The sequence below is a fragment of the Alnus glutinosa genome, chromosome 3 (genome assembly GCF_958979055.1).
Source record: "Alnus glutinosa chromosome 3, dhAlnGlut1.1, whole genome shotgun sequence".
Classification (NCBI taxonomy): Eukaryota; Viridiplantae; Streptophyta; class Magnoliopsida; order Fagales; family Betulaceae; genus Alnus; species Alnus glutinosa.
In genome coordinates this window covers 15,822,734-15,842,996 of record NC_084888.1, presented here as the reverse complement: position 1 = coordinate 15,842,996, position 20,263 = coordinate 15,822,734, and the positions used below count along the sequence as shown (strand labels likewise).

Below are 20,263 nucleotides of genomic sequence, written 5' to 3'. Positions count from 1 at the left end.
TTTTGAGATTGCGATTTTGTGGATAATAAATGCGATTTTAAACTAAATGCATAACATAAATCATTTGGAAATTACGTTTTTAATAATTCAAATTTGAAAACGTAGAAAATCTGCTTTTTCAAATCACATATAGAAATGAGTTTTTTTTTTTTTTTTTTTAAATGCATAATTTTAAAGACTAATTTATTATTTTAAAGGTTAAACTGTAATTTTGCCAGACGCTTAACGTACTTTTAAAAATCATTTTTTCAAATCGCATATTTTAAAATCGTTATTTAAATAATACTTTTTGAAATCGCAAATCCAAATGAACATAATCTACTAGTGAATAAACGGGTTTCCTTTAGGATTTTGATTCAACGCCTGCTGAAAACTTAAATGCCGCTACTTACTTGCAAAGTCTTGTAGAGTTAATTAGGCATGGGTTTGCATAATTTAGTTTCTAAAAGCATTTGACCCTGAAGTTAATGATGAACTTGGTTTAATAAATTTGTTAACAAAGCCTAAGCAAGATTTTTTTTTTTCTTTCTTTTTCTTTTTCCCCTCTATATGATTGATCCATTTTTCTCTAATTTTTTTTATCCATACATGACTTGAGGTTCAGGGCAATACAACCTACAAAGTACTCTCATTGTGATTTGATGAAAAACAAATCTATTTTGGGAGAGAAGAAGAAAAAGAACCAACACTTAATCCTATCACGAATGGCTAACGACTCTGTGATTTACCATTTTCCTTAATTTGCCAAATTAAAACGAACTATTTTTTAGAAAGATGACAGAGAAAGGCTCAGTAATCAGTAGCTTGAGGTTCATATGTTTACAATAATGCTCCCCATTTTCCTTTCAACAAAATTTATGTATATATACACACAGACGACAAAAGACACCTTTCCTGCTACTCCTTTCCAGGGATTAAGGCGAGTAATGTTTTCTACGGCACTTTGTGCGTGCGTGTGCGCGCGCGCGTGGGAGAGAGAGAGAGAGAGAGAGAGAGAGAGCGAGCGGGTGACGAACTGGAGCTTCGAACAAGGCGGAAAAGCCCTCATGCAGCCAAACGAAGATCAAAGAGAAACCAAGAAAAAATAAACATACCAAAAGAAAGATACATAGGAGTACTAGTAAAACTAGTAATTAATCCTGAGCTTTTGTTTGACTTAACTGTCGATTCGAGCACTGACAACGTTATTACATTCAAAAAGTCCGAATCATATATGATATGGCCACCCACTTAATGCAAATTATCCAAAAAAACCTTTATCTTATTGAATTTAGGCCCTACTATTTGTTTGCCTCAATTCGTTTGAAGGAAAAAGAGTCTTCCTGCTAGTACTTGTTTAATAATTGTTCACAATTACACCTTTGGATTTTTGTGTTCTGTTTCCAATCAGAACTTTTACTTTACGAGTTCGTCAAAGACCCTTAAAATTGTAAGTCTCTATCTCTCTCTCTCTCTCTCTCTCTCCCTCTCTCTCTCTCTTTTTTCCTAGTTTTGATGTTTGACCTGAGGTTAGATATGTGGTAATGTATTTGTCTGACACCCACTTTTTTAACGTTTGGGAATAATGTAATTTGATTTTAGTGATTATGGGCATTTGATTTGTGTTTCTTTCGTGGAGTGTAATTTGTGAGATAAAAAAAAATAAAATTCTTATTTTTATAGATTCTTTGTCGAAATAAAAAATATTGGGTGTGAATTTTAAGAGCCTAGGGTTACCTTTTCGTACTTGCTTCTCTTTTCGGTGCTTGTTTATGATTTTACAAGCTGCGGACTCACTTGGGTCGTCGATATTTCTTGATTTCCTCATCAGGGTAGTTGAAAGTCCTTTGATTCCCCATGTGGGTCGGTCAGTTTTTCCGTTTCGTCATCTGAGGCGGTGAGTTTTCTTTGTTTTTTCATCTGGGTCTCGGCTATTTTCTCGATTTCAGCAGCTTTCGACATTGAAATTGAGGGCTTTTACCGTTTTGATTCGATCAGTAAGGGAAAGTTGATTATTTTGCTCATATATCTGTGACAAAGGTATAGGGTTTGGTTTGTTTCGTTTCCTGGATTCTGGATTCTGTTATTAGGGTCTTCTAGTGTTTGGGTGTTGAATTCTCGCAGGATTTGGATTGTTTCTGGTTAGATTTTTGTTCTGCTTGTGGCTCTGGATGTGTTGTGGATGATCTTCTCTAGGGTGGAAATTGGTGCTGCAGTTGAGGGTTTTAATCCAGTGGATGTCATGATTTTCGGATTTAAATTGTGAGGCTTTGTTGCAGAATTGGGGTTTCTACTCCCTGGGAAAGAAAATTTGCATTGTAAATGATGTTTCATCCTCAAGGAGCTTTAAAACAATCTTGTACTCTTCTTGCTGTAACCTGTGGGGAAAATTCCGGAGATAAACTTAAGAAGGATGCTGCAGAGGATAAGCCGAGATACCCCTTTCCGGAGTTGGTATCTTCTGGACGTTTGGAGGTGCAATATTCGATCTTTGGTTGCAACTTTTCTGTAATGAGTATCATATATGAAATGTGTCGCATGCTTATATTTCCTTGTTCATTTTTGGCTCCTTTTACTATAGTTATCATTCTGCAGGTTCAGACTCTGACCAATCCAAGCAAAGAAGAGTTTTGTAAGACACTGGAGTCATATAAGCCCAGTATTGTGTACTTGCAAGGAGCGCAGCTTGAGAATGATGAAGTTGGGCCTCTGGTGTGGGAAGGTGTTGACATGTCCGCCCCTGAAGCTATATCTGAGATCTTTGCTACCGCATTGCCTACCGCTGTATGTGATATTATCTAAGTTGAGCATGCTAAGTGCATTTCGTTTTGTAATATATTATAATTCCATTCTCCTTGTGGTTGGGGGGGTGGGGTAAGAGGGAGAGAGCAGGAACTTTAGGATTGCCATAACTGGGCAGTGCATCTTTGTTGCTTATTGTGTGTACTATTTTGTGGGCTGGCTGGATTGTTACATGCATCTCGGCCACTTACTTCCCTACACCCTACATGATTGTTCTTTCTTTATCTTTCAGTATTGACTTTAAAACTTCATGCTTAGTGAACTTATGCATAACAACCATTAAACACAGGGACATCTGGTTAATAGTGTCAGCAAGGTAATGCGAGATATTGCACCAGCACCTGTATATTCTCATTGTCAGAACGCTGATTTGCAATGGAATCCTAAATTTTTTTTCCACTTTCAGATCTATGCTTGGAGTAATAGGTTTGAGTTTTCAATTCTGAAGCATATATTCTGCCTGTGTAGTCAAATGTCAGTATGTGCTAGCTAAAATTTTAACCTTAAGCTTTTGAGAAATATATGATATCTCCAAATGTGTCTGTTAAATTAAATATTAAGCTAGAATTTGTGGAAGGCTTGTGGAAAAAGGCGAAGGTGAGTGAGTATAGAGACAAAATAAACATTGAATTCACACTTATGCTCCTTAATCAACTGAGTTAAACAAAATGTAGCAGTGAAGAGAATTGCTAATGTTTTTTTGTCATGTTAAGAGCATAGAACAAAGGTGGATGTGTATGTAATTTGGCAAGACAATTAAAAATTAAGAATTAAGAAATCTGTAGGAATTTCTGTATGGTAGGATAAAATTGGAACTAAGTTCGTGGATAATTATGTGGTTTTTACATGGTCTTGTCTTGTTCCTTAAAACTCCAATGCTGCTTATTCCCATTGAACATTTCTGTTCTCCAATTTTTGTTGATGATTTGTGTTATATGCGTGAGCATTTGTTCTCTTTGATTTGGTGACTCGTGACAGTACATTTGGCTTTTAATATGATTTAATGTTTAATGTCTGTGCAGGTTTATTTGGAGATCTCAAATGGAGACAAATTAGCGAAGGTTCTTTACTCAAAGGTGACTTTCTTAAGGAATTTCAAATATGCATTTTAGGTGTTCACCACTAATGGTTGCCAAGTAATGAATAAGCTCAGTGTTAGCTACTTAGCTTTCAATTCTAGAGCAGCAAGCATGCATTTAATGGTTTAATATAATTATAGTTCATGGAAAAAATTTGATTGAATTGGGTTGCTTCCTTTTTTGCAGGGGATTCCTTATGTGATTTATTGGAAGAATGCAATTTCTTTTTATGCTGCTTGCCATTTTCGTCATGCATTATTTTCAGTGGTACAAAGGTATATTATCTCTTACAAAGTAGGTGCTTGTAGTGGCTCTTTCTTTGCCCAGAAATGTTCACTTAGTTTCTACTTGAGCTTTTGAATAGGTTAACTAATAATTGCAATCTTGCATGATTTATGTTTTATATATGGATAAATACCAATAAAAAAAGAGTTTTATATATGCATAAATAAAATGTTTGTACCACTGTGTCGTGTTACTTATACATGGAATGCCGTATAGGAATTGAATCAATCGAGGTGTTGAGGATTACCTGTGTATTTGAGGCATTGTATGAACAATATCTCTATCTTCATGTTTGGAGCTGTTAAAGCATATCACGTGTTATCCAAAAAAACACATATCCAAACCAATTCTAATCATATACAAGAGTCAAGTGATAAGAGATTAGAATCAAACAAGCAAGTGATAAGAAATCACACCGTCTCATGGCTTACTTCTCAAACAAACCAGGTCACCTATTCTTGAAGCATTTTCTGACGCTGACTGGTTTGGTTGCCCTGATGGACGACGCTCGACCGGTGGTTATTGTGTTTACCTTGGTCCTAGCCTCATCTCATGGAGCTTTTGTAAACAACCAACCGTCTCTCATTCATCTACTGAAGCCGAATACAAATCCATCGCCAACACTGCAGCAGAATTGCTATGGATACAGGCTTTGCTTCGTGATCTTGGAATCAAGCTTCCCTCTCCACCAAAACTATGGTGTGACAATATAGGTTCAACTTACCTCTCAGTAAATCCAGTCTTCCACACTAGAACAAAGCACGTGGAGATTGACTTTAATTTCGTCCGAGATCATGTTGCTGACAAATCCTTACAAGTCCTTTTTATCCCCAGTAATGATCAGCTGGCAGATGTTCTTACCAAACCCATTGTGGCCACACGATTCCATGAGTTTTGTAGCAAGCTCGACGTGTGCTCTCCCTCGTTGAACTTGCAGGGGATGTTACAGCGTATCATGTGTTATCCAAAATAACACATATCCAAACCAATTCTAATCCTGTACGAGAGTCGAGTGATAAGAGATTAGAATCAAACAAGCAAGTGATAAGAGATTAGAATCAAACAAGTGATATGTTTGAATTCTATCACTCTTAGGAGTCCTTTGATGTATTACTTTCTTGAGTTCTATTGTAGTTAAAATACAGTTGTAAAACCTTATAAATATCAATACAAACTCACTAGATGAGTACGGTGCAAAGCTAATACAATTATATTGGTGTGCTTTCTTAGGAGGCAAGAGAAATCATATCATTCTGGAGCAATCTCTCAGGGGTCACATTATATGAATAGTTTTTCTTATGTGCACTTGCCCACACCTGTTTTATAGATTAATAAGATAGTAAAATGTAACTTAGAAACTTTTTATATTTGGGTTGTTTGGTTGTTTTGCTTGTTTGCTAAATGGATTAATCTAATCCTGATTGAGCCATTGATGTTTGTCTAGATCTGTGCCTATGTGACCCCTCAGCAAGGGAGTCTGGCACACATCCCCGTTAATTTTGGTTCTTCCTAGATTTATGATAAGTCCCTGGTTGGAAATCAAATCTGATTATGTATCCTTCACAAGAATCTTTATACAAATCTTAGCATCTAGTCTTACAGATGACATTTCATTTTTGTCTTTTGTTGGATTGCAGTTCATCAACTCATACATGGGATGCTTTCCAACTTGCGCAAGCTTCCTTCAGGCTTTACTGTGTACGAAACAACCATGTCCCTCCTGCTAACAGCCATAAAGTTATTGGGGAGCTGGGGCCATGCCTTCTTGGGGACCGTTTGAAAATCAATGTTGACCCTCCTGAGATAGATGTTGAGGGAGATGATGAAAGTTCTTTAGATACTCTGCCTGCTATAAAGATACATGATGATTATGTGAGCTTGAGGATTCTTGTTTGTGGAGTGCATTGTACATTGGTAAGCTGGGATGGATCTCTATTTTCTTGTATATATTGTTGCTTCTTTGCTTACGAACGCATGCATGCCATTGTTAACTTAGACAAGCACAGCCATCCACCTACATATATATGTTGTTGATAGATTGTTTATGAGCTGATTTCTTTTCAGGATGCATGTCTACTAGAATCATTGGAAGATGGCCTCAATGCCCTCTTGAACATTGAAGTAAGTGATGATGGATTGTCTGCACGGGTCTTATTTGTGTGTTTATATTATGTTTTTGCTGTGAGGTCTCAATTTTTCTTTCTTAATTTCCTAACTTTTTTCTTTGTGGTGTTTCAGATACGTGGGAGCAAACTTCATGGCAAGTTTAGGTATTATTCATCGTGGACGTTGTTGATATGTACAGCGAATATCTTTATGATGTTCCACAGTTGTGTCTGAATTCCTTTGGTTTCCGTCAGCTTAATATTTTAAAAAATAACTCTGCATATTTGCAAAGAGATGCTTTTGGCCTTGTTTGCAAGAAAACCTACTCTTACAGTTGCTCTGTGTTTTTGTTGCTATGATGATTTTTGGGTTTTTGATCATCTTGAATTTTAATTTTTTTTTTTAATCTTTTAAATTGCTTTTTTTTTTTTTCTTTTTTTTTGAATAATTTTCTAATACATGGATGCCATTACAATTGGTTCAGTGCCCCTCCACCACCTCTTCAGGCAGGGACATTTTCTCGTGGTGTTGTGACCATGCGATGTGATGTGACAACCTGCAGTTGTGCCCACATCTCACTTCTGGTGTCTGGTAGTGCGCAAACTTGCTTTGATGATCAGGTAATCTGAAAGAATTTAGGTGGCAAGGTTTTGGTATTGGAGATGTTGGATTCTTATACTTTATGGCATTGATCTTCAGCTCCTGGAGAATCATATAAAGAATGAAATTATTGAGAAGAGTCAACTAGTTCATGCATTGCCCGATGGTGAGGAGAACAAAATTACATTCTCTGAGCCTCGTAAATCAGCCTCAGTTGCCTGTGGAGCGACAGTATTTGAAGTTTGTATGAAGGTCCCTACATGGGCTTCACAGGTATTTCAACTACCACTCTTCCCCCCACCAAAAAGAAACCAAAAAAAAAAAAAAAAAAAAACCTTCTTTGGGTCCTTTGTTAGAGATGTTATTGTTATGAGTTTACCCACACTCTGTTTCACTTCTTCCTTTTTGGTAAGCATTATGAGTTTCCTTTCAAGGGTTGTGCTTTTTCTTGAACATGCTCCCTCAATTCCAAACTTTCTGCTTGATTCATGTGGCCATAATTTTTTCAATATTAAACTGTCACTTGTGTGTAAATTGGCTTAACTTTTAACAAGTAAAGGCATAGCGTAAATCACCTTGCACCTGGACAGGAAATGATTGTATTTTAACTGCTAGAGAACTTAAATCTAAAACAATGCTCAGTTGGTGTCTTTCTTTTCTTTTTCTTTTACTATTTTTACCTTTAGTCTGCCAATAGGTCTACATTGCGACGTGGCGTCAACTCTGTGGAATAACATATTCTCTCGGTTTGGCATTTCTTGGGTAATGCCTAGAAGAGTGATAGACCTATTGGCAGGCTGGTGGAAGTCGGGGAGACCTCTGAGTGCTACAATTTGGAAGATGGTTCCTATTTGCATTTTTTGGTGCGTGTGGAAAGAAAGGAATCGAAGGTGTTTTGAAAACTTGGAGGGTTCCCTGGAGGAGGTGTTAGAGTCTTTTTTACTTACTTTGTATAATTGGTCGATGGCCTTTTTGTACCCTATTTCAGTCAGCTATGCTGATTTTTTTGTTCGTTTTTCTCTTTCTAGTTAGGTGTTTCCTTTTGTATACGTCCAGTGTACTAAGGGGCGCCTTACGCTTTCAATAAGACTATTATTACTTATCAAAAAAAATATTGTTAATTATGGGGATCTGGATATGGGTGTGAATCCTTGGAGCTTAGATATAACAACTACTGGAGATAATGGTTAGAGTAATCTGTATAAATGGCACCACTGTTTTGGTAGGCATTAAATGTCACAAAATGTAACCTAGAAGATAGTAGAGTTTTTTATGGACATAAATTTCCTAAAACCCAACTTCTAACATTGTCTGTTTTTTATTTTGTGAGTTCCAGGAGATTCAAAAACACGGCTTATAATTGTTACTTTCAATATTTAGACCTTTTCCCCTTTGCATTTGAGAAATGAGGAGCCTGAGATTGCAATTGATTTAGTGACAAGTGGGCTGATAGCACCCTGGGGGCAACTTTCCCAAAATGAGTACTTATTATATTTATGTGGTTTATAAATGTGTAATTATTTGGTTTTCTTTGATTGAGGAGTGACAAACGCGATGAAATATTTTACTGAAAGTGGTTGTACTGTGATTGTTGGAAATCTTTATTGTGCATTAGCTGAATTAGTCTGTACCTCACTCTTTATTATCCTTTAAATGTTCATAAACCAAATTCGCAACTTGGGGTGGGTTCACTGTTCACCCGGCCAAAGCTGGAGTCAAATCTATCCTCTTTCCAGACATTTAGATTCCTGAGGAGTTGGGACGTTATGATTCTTTAAGATACTTTTAAGTGGTAAGCATTGAATTATTAAGCCTTAAAGTGAACACGGAGAAAATTATTAGAAGTTCAGCTTTTGAAGATCAAGTTCTTTGAATTCTTAAACCTCTGATTGTAAGGAAAATCACTTCTTCTACAAATCTGAATTTGTTTCAGATAAACATTTTGTTCTATTAAGCGTACTTGCCCTGTTGAGCTAGCACTTGAAGCTGTTACCATGCTTGTTCTGTTGTGTTTTCAGGTTTTGAGGCAGCTAGCACCAGATGTTGCATATCGTAGTTTAGTTGCACTTGGCGTTGCCAGCATCCAGGGATTGCCTGTTGCTTCTTTTGAGAGAGATGATGCTGAGCGTGTGCTTTTTTTCTGTTCAAGGCATGGGAAAGATACCTGTACAGACAATTTGATTTTTAGCAGTCTCCCTAGTTGGTTGCGACCCCCTGCTCCTAGTCGAAAGAGGGTTGAATCAACCCAAGGGACTACCCCTGCTTCTCATGACAGTGCATATAATAAAATTGATGAAGAGGTCAAGGACACTGGATTGCGGAATGGGGTTGGCATGCCCTTGCTCCCAGCTAGGAAAAGATTAAAGGTTGCTGCAATGAGGCCTATTCCCCACGTTCGACGCCATAAAATGACACCATTTTCTGGAATGTCTGAGGCAGATGGGCATGATGGAGGTCAAGTTAAGGTTAATTTGCCAGTTGTTGCCCCCACAAAGCACAATATTGTAGGATCAACTCCTCCAACGCAACGAAGATCATATTCAAGCTCATCTCAGGCTAAGCAGATTATTTCCTTGAATCCACTACCATTGAAGAAACATGGGTGTGGTAGAAGTCCAATGCAGAATTGCTCTGAGGTGAATTGTCTAATTTGTTTCTGCGGGACCAGTTACAAGTTTGGCTGTCAAACATGGTTCTTTTGGGATTCCATTTTTCCTGTTCTTGCATATTGCATTAGGTTAAAGAAGAAATGAAAAGTATACAAAACGAAGTGATACATCTAAATTATAGTCATTTCTGTAGTAAAAGAAGAAAAAGCTTTACATTATGAGCTTCCTGAATTTTGTTGCCTTAATCAAAATATACAGCAAGTGAATTAACAATTTTGTCAACATCGGTTAATGTACCAATATCTTACCCACAGGACTCGGTGAAACACAGTAACTCTTGTGGTAAATGGTCCTCAAAATAAATAGACTGAAACTATATGATCCAAAGTTTTGAGGCAAAGTGGGCGACAGCTTTTCACATGTACGCCAGAAAAGTAAATATTGTGTTGTGTCCTTGGGAGTTAAATTCAAATCATAGAAGCCTCTGAATTGAAGAGAAGACTTCTCTACATATGGTTTATGTTATAACTTCTATTGATTGAAAAAAACTACTGGTCTTAAGTTCAAAGTACCTTATAACATTCCTACTCTGATTGAGCCATCTATTCGAGCTATACATAAGTACATCCGATCATGAGATGTTATGTGGTAGTTAGATCCTTAGGAAATCAAGTTCCAGATAATATTATAATAGACTTTAGGATAGGCTCTAGAACTCTTCTACTTAGGACCCTAGTTTGACTCATTTTATTGTTTTCCTGATTTTTTATTATGCTCTTGCAGGAGGAGTTTCTGAAGGATGTGATGCAGTTTCTAATTCTTCGCGGCCACACTCGACTTATCCCTCAAGGTGGACTTGCTGAGTTCCCAGATGCCATACTTAACGGGAAGCGTCTTGACCTCTACAACTTGTACAAAGAGGTGAGTTCATTGCATTTTTCTGGTTAGTAGGAATTAGTACAATTTCATACTGAAGAGTTTGGGTGTTCTTAGGTGGTTACAAGAGGAGGCTTTCATGTTGGCAATGGTATCAACTGGAAAGGGCAAATCTTTTCAAAGATGCATAATTACACAATGACGAACAGAATGACTGTATGCCCCATAATCCTCTCTCTGATTTTTCTTCTTGATTTTCCGATATATCATGGTAGAGTGTTTGCTCCTAGAGTATTTAATGAAATGGGGCATTCATGAAGCTTGTCTATATAAAAGTATTCACACGTGGATAAGTTGTAACAAGCTTATTTAGAATCTATATGATGAATAGAGTCATAATTTTATTCGTTTAACACTCATCAGACACCAAGTATATTATTAAACTTACGTTTGATGCTGGTGATATATTTGTTTCGACAGGGTGTTGGTAATACGCTTAAAAGACATTATGAAACTTACCTACTAGAATATGAATTGGCTCACGATGACGTAGATGGGGAATGTTGCTTGTTATGTCACAGGTTCGTACTTTTCTCATTCTTTGTGCTGTTTCGGTATGTATTAATATTTATGTTAAATAAATTTTTGCTCACACAATGGAAGTTTACGACTTTGAACAGTAGCGCAGCTGGGGATTGGGTGAATTGTGGTATATGTGGTGAGTGGGCCCACTTTGGCTGTGACAGAAGGCAGGGTCTCGGAGCTTTTAAGGTATCAGTGTTGCAACTCCATTAGCACCTATTGTTTGTGACAACTATTTTAAGTCCTTAGCCCTAATATATGTCAGGAGGTTGATTGTATGTTGTAAATTTACAGCATCAAAGAAGTTGAGTCAATATGCACTGTCCAGTGGTTCTAGAAAATGTTGGATTTGTTGTGAAAAAACTATTGTTTGTCATAACTTGCAGGATTATGCAAAAACAGATGGGCTGGAATACATATGTCCACATTGTAGCATTACAAATTTCAAGAAGAAACCGCAGAAAGTTGGAAATGGATTTCCCCCAGGGTTGATGGTAACACGACCACTGTGATTCAGTTTTTCATTCCTTTCTCTCACTTTTTTTTTTTGTCCTCTTTGGCTCACCAGTTTTGGGGTTTCATTTCCTTATATCACGTATGAGAGACAAAATTTGTTCGGCTGTTGGGTTGCATATACTTAATTAATTATTTTCTCATCCATTTTCATTGCAAGTAAATTAGGGGATTATGGGGCAAAACACAAGTAGTAGAGAAGCATACAAGTCAAGAAATGGAGCATAACATTACGAGTAGGAGTTATTATATATATATATCTTTTGTTTTAGTAGGGTGGTAAGGTGTTTAGGGTAAATATGCCCCTGATTTGTGAAGGGTTGGTTGTAAAATATTATGATTTCCCATTGAACATTTGACTGATCATGTAGCTCAATAACAATGATGGATATTATCCGTTAAACAATTCTCTTCATTCAGATATCCGAAGGAGTAACCTACATTATTGTTGATGTATACTTTGGAAGTTGTTTGTTATCTTTTTATTTACGGGATGGTGCAATTGGGTTCAAAGCAGAGAACACAGGTCAATAAAAAGGATGCATGAACAGATTTGAAAGGAAATCAATAAAAGCAGGATGAGAATTTTCAAAGGAATGCTAATGAACATTCAAAGGCAGAGACTTGGTGTGGATTCATCTTTGTCTCAACAATTTGGTTGATTTGTTGGGCATTCAAATGCCGTTTTGAACAACCGCCAGATTTGGAAATTCTTAATTTGGCTTTTTTCTTTCTTTCTTTTTTTTTTTTTTGTTAATTTTGATTATTTAGGATTTATTTTAGGGTTTTCTACAGAATTACCATTGTACTCGTCAAGTATAGCAGACTTCGATTGTTTTTTGGCTCCTTGAGACGAGTAGGTTTTTCCGCGAATATATGATTGTAAAGTCAAAGCATAGCAGCCTTTAAAGCAGTATATAATAAAAAGGGAAATGCTATTTTGTATTATTTTTTATTCTTCTTTTATTTTAAATTCTTTTTCGATGATGCTGAATGCATTGTTAATTTATTATTATTATTATTATTTAATTAAGATTCATCTAGAGGTGGTAGTAAATACCCTAGATCAATCTTTTTACCATTTGGGGGTGGCTGGCAGTCCCCATTGGCCAAAATGAGGGAGGCCGGCCACCCCATTGGCCCAAAGGGGTGGCTCTTCTTTCTTTTTCTTTTTCTTTTTTTTTTTTTTTTTTCTTTTTTTTTTTTTTTTAAGTCCTTTTAATTGTTTTTTATATATTTTCTATATTTTTAATGAAATCTAGGTGAAAAAAATAAAGTTATTAAAACTAGGGACTGATAAAGTATTTGACCCCTCCATTTGCCCAAGAAGGTGGATGGGTCATCTCTTTGGTCTTTTTTTTTTTTTTTTCCTTTAAAAAAAAATAAAAACAATTTCTTTTTTGAATTTATAAAGATATTTTTGTTTTATTAAAAAAAATTTAAGGTCATTTTTGTCTTTTTACCGGCATTGGGATGACAACTTTTTGTAATTTTGGAGGGACATTGACTCAAACAGTAATTTGGGAAGACATTGACAATAGAATAGTAGTTCGATGAGAGAATATTTACTTTTCCTAAAATTAAATATATTGTAAATTTTTCAAGTGATTTTAATGTTGTCCTTGAATTTCTAATTTGGAGTAAGTTAATGTATTTTTCCTTTTAGACCACTAGCTGAATATGTGTGGGGTTCCTGTACAAGAGTTGTTATCCATCATTCCCTTACCCATCTATTGTCTATCATTTTACAAATCATATAGTGAATTTATCCATCCACTATGCGGAGATGTACGGAAAATAGGCAAAGGAATAAATTCTATCATTTTTCTCCCTCAAAAGGCGGGACAAGGATCTTCTCCAATTCAGTTGAACCGGAGAGTATCCAGTTAGTCTTATTTTAAGGACAAAATGGTTTTTTCACATTTTTGTGGACAATTTTACCCTCTAAATATAACCAATTGAATGTTCTCCAATTCAACTGGAGAGGATCCTAATGTCAAAATGCGACTAATCAATTTCGATGCATGTTGGAAGGCATTAATTTATCTTCCTGCTTCTTTTGTTAACCCTATCCCAAAAGCTTAACCTACCAGAATCATCATAAATATAAGAGAAAAATGCACATATCTATTTCAAACTACCACACAATTGCCAATGTCTCCTCCCCTAAAAAAAAAAAAAAACTACCTATTTTGTCAATGTCTCTCTAAACTACCAAAAAAATGTTAATGTCTCTCAAAACCAATAAAAAGACAAAAATTATCCTAAAATTTTTTCAATAAGATAAAAAATGTCTTTATAAATTCGAAAATATAAATAAATAAAAGAAGAAAAAAAAAAAAGGCTAATTTTTTATTAAAAAATTAAATAAACGAAAATCACAAAAAAAATAAAAAACAAAAAACATGACTTTTTTTAAAAAAAAAAAAATGAAAAGCCATTTTTTAAAAGTTTTTTGTTTTCTTTTTATGAATTTTTGTTTTGTTTTGTTTTATTTTATAATATTTTATTTCATCTTTTTTAGAATTTTTTTTTAATTTTTTTTTTAATTTTTTTTTTTTTTTTTTTATAGTTTTAAGAATTTATATAATTTTATTAATGATATTTTTGTTAATGGGAAACATTAACATTTTTTGGTAGGGGTAGCCAATCCAAACCACATTTTACCATTTGAAGATAGTTTAGCCACCCACAAATGACCAAAATGAAATATATATATATTGAGGGGGTGGCCAAACAATCCCCAATGACTATAGGAGTGGTTCAGTCACCCCAGACATACCCTAAGGGAGTGGCTGAACCACCTCTTAGCCATTAGGAGGTAGTTCAGCCGCCGCCTATGATCATGAAGATGGTTCAGTCACCTATAGATATAATCGAAAAGAGTAGGTGAACCATCCCCAAATGGTCAAGTAATAATTCGACCACCTATAGATATGGTCGAAGGGGGTGGAAGAACCATCCCCAAAATAGCCAGGGAGTGATTCGGCCACCTTGAGGTTGACTAGATGGGGTGTGGCTAAGCCACCCATTTGGCTAAGGCCATAGCGGTAGCCCAACCACTCCCCTTTTCCATTTTTTCTTTTTCTAAAGTTCTTATATCATATATATTTTCTATTACAAGTGATACGTGTCTTTATATAATTAGATTTAACATGATATGCTAATAGAATTCGTCAAAATTTTAAACGAAAGTTGATAATATAGATTTATTTATTATTTTTGCATATCATAAGGAGTTTTCATAAGTCATAACATTTTTATTCCTCATGAATCTTATTGTAAATCAATATAACTAAAGCGAATGATTTACATTTTCTCGAATTTCTAACCACATATTTCATCTACGGCCCAAAACCCTGGGCTTGGGCCACATTAACGCTGTATTAGGCTTTGTGCTCACTCCATTTCTCTGTTATTGTTGCTTCCATCAAGTTTAAAAGGGAGCTACTTAGTTCTAATTAACTTCTTTTCTTCTTTTTCAATAAGTTCTATTTACATGAAAAGAAAAGAAAAAAAATAGAATTCAGAAAGAAAGGAATTGAATTTTTTTAAAAAAAAATAAAATAAAAGAGTCTTATGCTCCGTTTGTTTTGGCGTAAAATGATTTCAGCATTTTACTGTGTTTGGTAGGGGCGAAAATAATGATCAACGAAAATCGTTTTTAGTTTAATCGTAAAAGCTTCTTTAATTTTCGAAAAACGATTTACGATTTTTAAAACCGTAAATCGTTTTCCGAAATTAAACTCTTCGTTTTTACACGCACGTTTGATATCCGATTATCAGAATTTAGCAATTGTCGATCGTTGGAATCCAACCGGGCCGGAGTCTGACAACATCTAGTCGCCGATATCCTGCCAGTGTCGGAATCCATCCACAGGCGCCGAAGGCCGGCCACCAGATTCCGGTCGAAATATTGCCGGATTCCGGCCAAGCAGGCCTAGATCCGGCCGGATATGACCGGATCCTGCCATTGATCGGGCCGGATCTGGCCAAAACGGCTGGGATCCGGCCGGATATGAACGGATCCGGCATGATCCAGAAGTTTCCGGCCGGAATCCCGTCAAATTTTCTCACCGGGATCCGGCAACGGCGACCGGACGTTGCTGAATTCCGGCGGAATTTGCCAAACTTTGATTTTTGCATTTTTGTAATTTTTTCGTGCGAGCCAAACGCCAAAATTTTTTTCGAGAAAATCATTTTTTCTTAAAATGATTTCGTCGAAATTATTTTACGAAGAAAATCATTTTACGTCGAAACAAACGAAGCATTAGTATTAAGATCCGAAATTTCAGTAATTTGTTGTTTGGATTGCTAGTAATTTGAACAGCAAATGTGGCTAGTAATTTGAACAGCAAATGTGAGAAAGCCTTTATGAGACCCACCTGTCCCAACAAATGAGTAGGTTGTCAGAGACCTGCTTGGACAGATAGGCCTTATAGAGACTCTCTTACATTTGTTGTCTGAATTGCTAGCAATCTGAAATGTAAAATTGTTGAAAATCTCTATTTGCATTGACCCGTATTTTCAACAATTTCTCAAATTTATAGGGCCTACATGTCTTAACGGTAACAAGTAGGCGGACGGTCAGAAATTTAGTCGGATAGATAGGTCTTACAAAGAATCTTTCACATTTGGTTTTCAAATTGTTAACCATAAAAATAAATAAATAAATAAATCTTTAAATCGGTAGTACAGCCGGCAAAGAGACTTTGGAGATTTATAGATATGCATGGGGAAGTTACTGGCAGTTAAAACTCATTGTATACGTTTCAAACCCCGATACCAATCTCTCCAGAATACTAGACAAGACTCTCTAGATCCCCTAGACTAGAGGTTCATGTATATATCAACAGAAACAAAACGATATTTAAGAAGCAGAGTGAAAAAGAATAGAAAGCAGAAATATGGCATTAACATCAACTTCTGATAGCCTTCTCTTAATTGACGACTTCTACTTCTCAGCTCTCTGTGACGAAGAAGAAGTATTTCCAATCTCAGATGAGAAATACGCGCAAGAGTTACAGCTTCAAGAAGCTCTCATGTCCTCAGCAATCTCTTCAACAATGAAAAGCGAATCACGAGTGGAGGAAGAAACTGGTGAATCTACTCAAAGCTTCTGCGCGATTTGCATGGATTGGAAACCAACCAGGGAAATGGTCATCAACAATAGCTGCGCCCACTCGTTTTGTTCGGATTGTACTGGCAAATATGTTGCAATAAGTATACAGGAAAATATATCAACGGTAAAGTGCCCTGATCCGAAATGTAGAGGCCTCTTGGAGCCTCAGTTTTGCCGTTCCATTATTCCGCCAGAAGTGTATGATCGATGGAACGATGCCCTTTGTGAATCCTTGATTCTTGCGGCTGAGAAGTTTTACTGCCCATTCAAGGACTGTTCGGCTATGCTTGTCGACGACGGAGGGGAGGTTGTGACTAGAGCGGAGTGTCCGGACTGTAGAAGACTGTTCTGTGCTCAGTGCAAGGTTTCATGGCATGCAGGGATTGAATGCAGGGAATTTCAAGAACTAAGCAAAGACGAAAGAGAGAGAGAAGATATCATGGTGATGGACCTTGCTAAGACCAAAAAATGGAAGAGATGTCCCCGATGCAAGTTCTACGTGGAAAAGATCGACGGCTGCTTGCACATTTCATGCAGGTTAATTTGCACACCCTATTTCTTAGTTTTTGATTAATTATGCGATAGAAGGAGATCGACGACCAATAATTTAATCATCTGATATATATATATCACTCCTATGAAAATATATAAATGGACTCGGCCAAAAATTCAAAAACTTAATTTAGCAATTTAGAGCTTTTATCTCAACTACTACTAGACATGATTTTAAAAGATTATAATGATCGATTAATAAAAACTGTGACAAACAGGCTGATGTTTTGATACATAGATGATAGAACTTATAAGATGCATGATAAGGCGTACCAGAAGATGAAGGCTCCCTTTGTTAAAAGTTTCTTCTTATTTATTATCTCTTTTCTTTTCAGTCGACATTAATGCGAGGCAAGCATCATCTCCATTTCATTTGAAATGAATAATTATAGTCAGGATTTAAAATTGATGTATCTAATAGAGTACGCCCATGATGTCATATTATTTAAATTTTTTAATAGATGTGCGTTTATCTATTTTATAGTCATGATTTAAAGTTTGTACATCTAACGGATGAAGTATATGATACCACATTATTTAAAAAATTTAATAGACATGTTACTATCAATTTCATGGTTAGAATTTAAAGATTTTACATTTAACGGTGTGTATGATATCAATCTTGGCACGTCTATTAAAAAATTTAAATAATGTGATCATATCATGTATACCATTAAATGAAACAAATTTAAATTTTGACCACAAAATAAATAGTTTCAAATGAAATAGATAAGATCATTGTCCTTAATAAATAACCAAAAATATAAAACATTCAAAACTATTTTAACTTTTATGTCATACTAGGACACTGTTAAACAAAAAAACACTCTCCAAAATAGATTAACAAACTGAAATGTTTATGCTGACTGATAGGACTTGTTGGGCATCATTTTATTTTATTTTTTTTCCATGTTGGATTTTATCTATTTCTTTTTCTTTCTCGTTTTTACAGGTGTGGTTTTCAATTTTGTTATGGCTGCGGATCTAATTGGAGTCAATCCCATGGATGTTGAAAATATCAAGAACGTGCTTCAAAGGCCAACAGAATGCATTAGGAATGCGATTAGTCATATAATTTTCAATCTAGTGGCAATCGAATGTTTTAATGCTTGGAATTGTTTATTTTATGAAACTTTTAGCATTATGAAATTATCCCTTGTCAGCAATTAATTCTTCAGTATTTTAATAATTAAAACAAACTAATTGCAAAGTGTCACATATATGCACATGGCTAGAAGAGCAATTCCTTTGGAAAGCTGCATGGAATTATTAATATAAAGCAAATTAAGAAGAATTATTTTATTACTATATTAATCAAAGATCTACATTTTTGTATATCTGACACGTATAATTAAAGACAGCATGCCGAGACGTACGTTAATACTGTTTTACATACTAACTACAACCTTGCCTAATTGAGACAATGAACGACTTGTATATATTTGGGCCCCGAACAGTTTGTGCAACGGTAGATGTGGAAGTTGGGACACAGATGTCGGGAGCCACAGTCCGCTAGGAAACCCATTCTTGCAACACATATACACGAGCAAGCGGACTTGCACCCACGGATTCAGATCGTACGTGTCCTTTAAGATCAAAGATTTCTCCAAGCTGGTGAATGTTGTCACTATCGTTGAGGGAGAGCTTTGTCGTGTTGTTGCCTAGGTAGAGCTAAGGAAACGACAGATGCCCAATTTCCCTGTATTCCAAGGAGGACAAAGGCCCCCATGTACCAAATTTGGGAGGCCGCATGCTAGAGAGTACAGAACGAGAGCCGGGACATGCTTCTGTTGTGGTCATGCGGGCCACAAAGATTGCCCCGCGGCAACCATGGGAGGAGCAAGGCCGCAAAGAGGCAGCAATCAGCAAGGACAAAGACCACTTGCCCAGGCTCAAGTGTATGTACTCACCCCAGGAGAGGTTGACACGAAGGCAAAAGAAGCTGAAGTGGTGACAGGTACCCTTCCTCTTTTTGGTAGCCACGCTTGCACACTTTTGGATTTAGAAGCTACACACTCGTTTATCTTTGCCACTTATGTAAAACTGCGTAGCATAAATACTGAACCCCTTTTGCAGAACATATATGCAACAACACGCGTAGGGAACACCATAATATGAAAGCAAGTGGCCGGTACACAACTGTCCCATCACTATCAAAGGAAAAACACTTCCGGTGAAGTTGGTTAGGTTCAAAATGCTTGGTTTCGGTGTAATCCTAGGAATGGATTGACTATTGAAGCACTAAGCGAGCAGCGATTGCTAGAGGAAGGAAGTGACTTTCATATCACCTAGTGACGAGGAGTTCAAGTTCAGTGGTGTGCAAGGGCGAGCTACCCCGTCTGTCTTCTCAGTAGTTCAAGCAAGGAGATGAATTGATCGAGGATGGTAACCATGCTTTCTTCGCGTCATCTCGAAGCCTCATGTAGAGGTGAAACCGGCAGACATTCGGGAGGTTAGGAATTATCCCGATGTGCTTCCGAAGGATTTCCCAGGTTACTGATAGACTATGAGATCAAATTTTTCATTTTGAGTTGGTGCTTGGAATTAACCTCACCAATGCATAAGGCGCCCTATCAGATTGCCACCGCAGAGCTTAGGGAGTTGAAGGTGCAACTCCAAGAGGTTATGGACAAAGGCGTAATCCATCCATGAGCATCACTATGGGAAGCACCCATGTTCATGAAGAAGAAAGATTGTACTATACAGATGTGCATAGATTGTCGAGAGTTGAACCGAGTAACAGTGAAGAACAAATACACCTATTAAGGATCGACGATTTGTTTGATCAACTTAAGGGAGCGAGTGTATTTACAAAGGCAGACCTCCGGTCGGGGTCCACCAATTGAAGGTACAAAGCATAGGCGTTCATAAGACGATAATTAGAACCCAGTATGGCCACTACGAGTTTTGGCCATGGAAATGTAAATTGTCTACTAGGTTAACCGACAATAATTTTAAAAAATCTATTTCAGACACCCTTAAAAGAAAAACAAAAAAAAAAAATCCTTTTTTTAAAAAAAATACTAACTAACGTGGCAATTAAGCCACGTCACTAACATTTGTGACATGGCAAATTGGGGCATCACAAAAACTAATGACGCACGCGGCATATGCCACATCATTATATTTGGTGATGTGGTAAAAGTTACCAAATCACC

General features: G+C 36.5%; 2 protein-coding genes across 7 annotated transcripts; both read left to right on the top strand.

Annotated features, from left to right (window-relative positions):
* The first annotated feature begins 936 nt into the window (after positions 1 to 936).
* On the top strand, positions 937 to 11,889 carry LOC133862960 (AT-rich interactive domain-containing protein 4-like). Of its 6 annotated transcripts, none has more exons than XM_062298894.1 (17): positions 937 to 1,429; positions 1,811 to 1,876; positions 2,259 to 2,454; positions 2,575 to 2,763; positions 3,804 to 3,857; positions 4,047 to 4,135; positions 5,783 to 6,059; positions 6,210 to 6,266; positions 6,384 to 6,415; positions 6,736 to 6,871; positions 6,951 to 7,124; positions 8,870 to 9,487; positions 10,244 to 10,381; positions 10,454 to 10,552; positions 10,817 to 10,917; positions 11,017 to 11,107; positions 11,305 to 11,889. In XM_062298894.1, exons 3-17 carry the CDS (start codon positions 2,302 to 2,304, stop codon positions 11,428 to 11,430), a joined length of 2,334 nt encoding a protein of 777 aa, XP_062154878.1. In that variant the 5' UTR covers positions 937 to 1,429; positions 1,811 to 1,876; positions 2,259 to 2,301; the 3' UTR covers positions 11,431 to 11,889. The 6 variants fall into 6 exon arrangements, with proteins under 6 accessions (XP_062154878.1, XP_062154877.1, XP_062154879.1 ...); XM_062298893.1 differs by having other exon boundaries at positions 2,104 to 2,454; XM_062298895.1 differs by lacking the exon at positions 1,811 to 1,876.
* A 4,449-nt stretch (positions 11,890 to 16,338) lies between these two features.
* LOC133863222 (E3 ubiquitin-protein ligase RSL1-like) lies at positions 16,339 to 19,059 on the top strand. The gene is made up of 3 exons (XM_062299185.1): positions 16,339 to 17,032; positions 18,058 to 18,131; positions 18,817 to 19,059. The coding sequence occupies exons 1-3, from the start codon at positions 16,339 to 16,341 to the stop codon at positions 19,057 to 19,059; spliced, it is 1,011 nt and encodes a 336-aa protein (XP_062155169.1).
* Positions 19,060 to 20,263: the final 1,204 nt, after the last annotated feature.

What these genes read in the sequence shown, in the direction of transcription:
- LOC133862960 (XM_062298895.1), top strand. Translation starts at nt 2,302, where the DNA reads ATGATGTTTCATCCTCAAGGAGCTTTAAAACAATCTTGTACTCTTCTT. An exon ending in TTATTTTCAGTGGTACAAAG is followed by an intron (nt 4,136 to 5,782) that starts GTATATTATCTC and finishes GTTGGATTGCAG; the next exon opens with TTCATCAACTCATACATGGG. An exon ending in AAACTTGCTTTGATGATCAG is followed by an intron (nt 6,872 to 6,950) that starts GTAATCTGAAAG and finishes ATTGATCTTCAG; the next exon opens with CTCCTGGAGAATCATATAAA.
- LOC133863222 (XM_062299185.1), top strand. Translation starts at nt 16,339, where the DNA reads ATGGCATTAACATCAACTTCTGATAGCCTTCTCTTAATTGACGACTTC. An exon ending in GACCAAAAAATGGAAGAGAT is followed by an intron (nt 17,033 to 18,057) that starts GTCCCCGATGCA and finishes TCGTTTTTACAG; the next exon opens with GTGTGGTTTTCAATTTTGTT. An exon ending in ATGTTGAAAATATCAAGAAC is followed by an intron (nt 18,132 to 18,816) that starts GTGCTTCAAAGG and finishes CTGTATTCCAAG; the next exon opens with GAGGACAAAGGCCCCCATGT.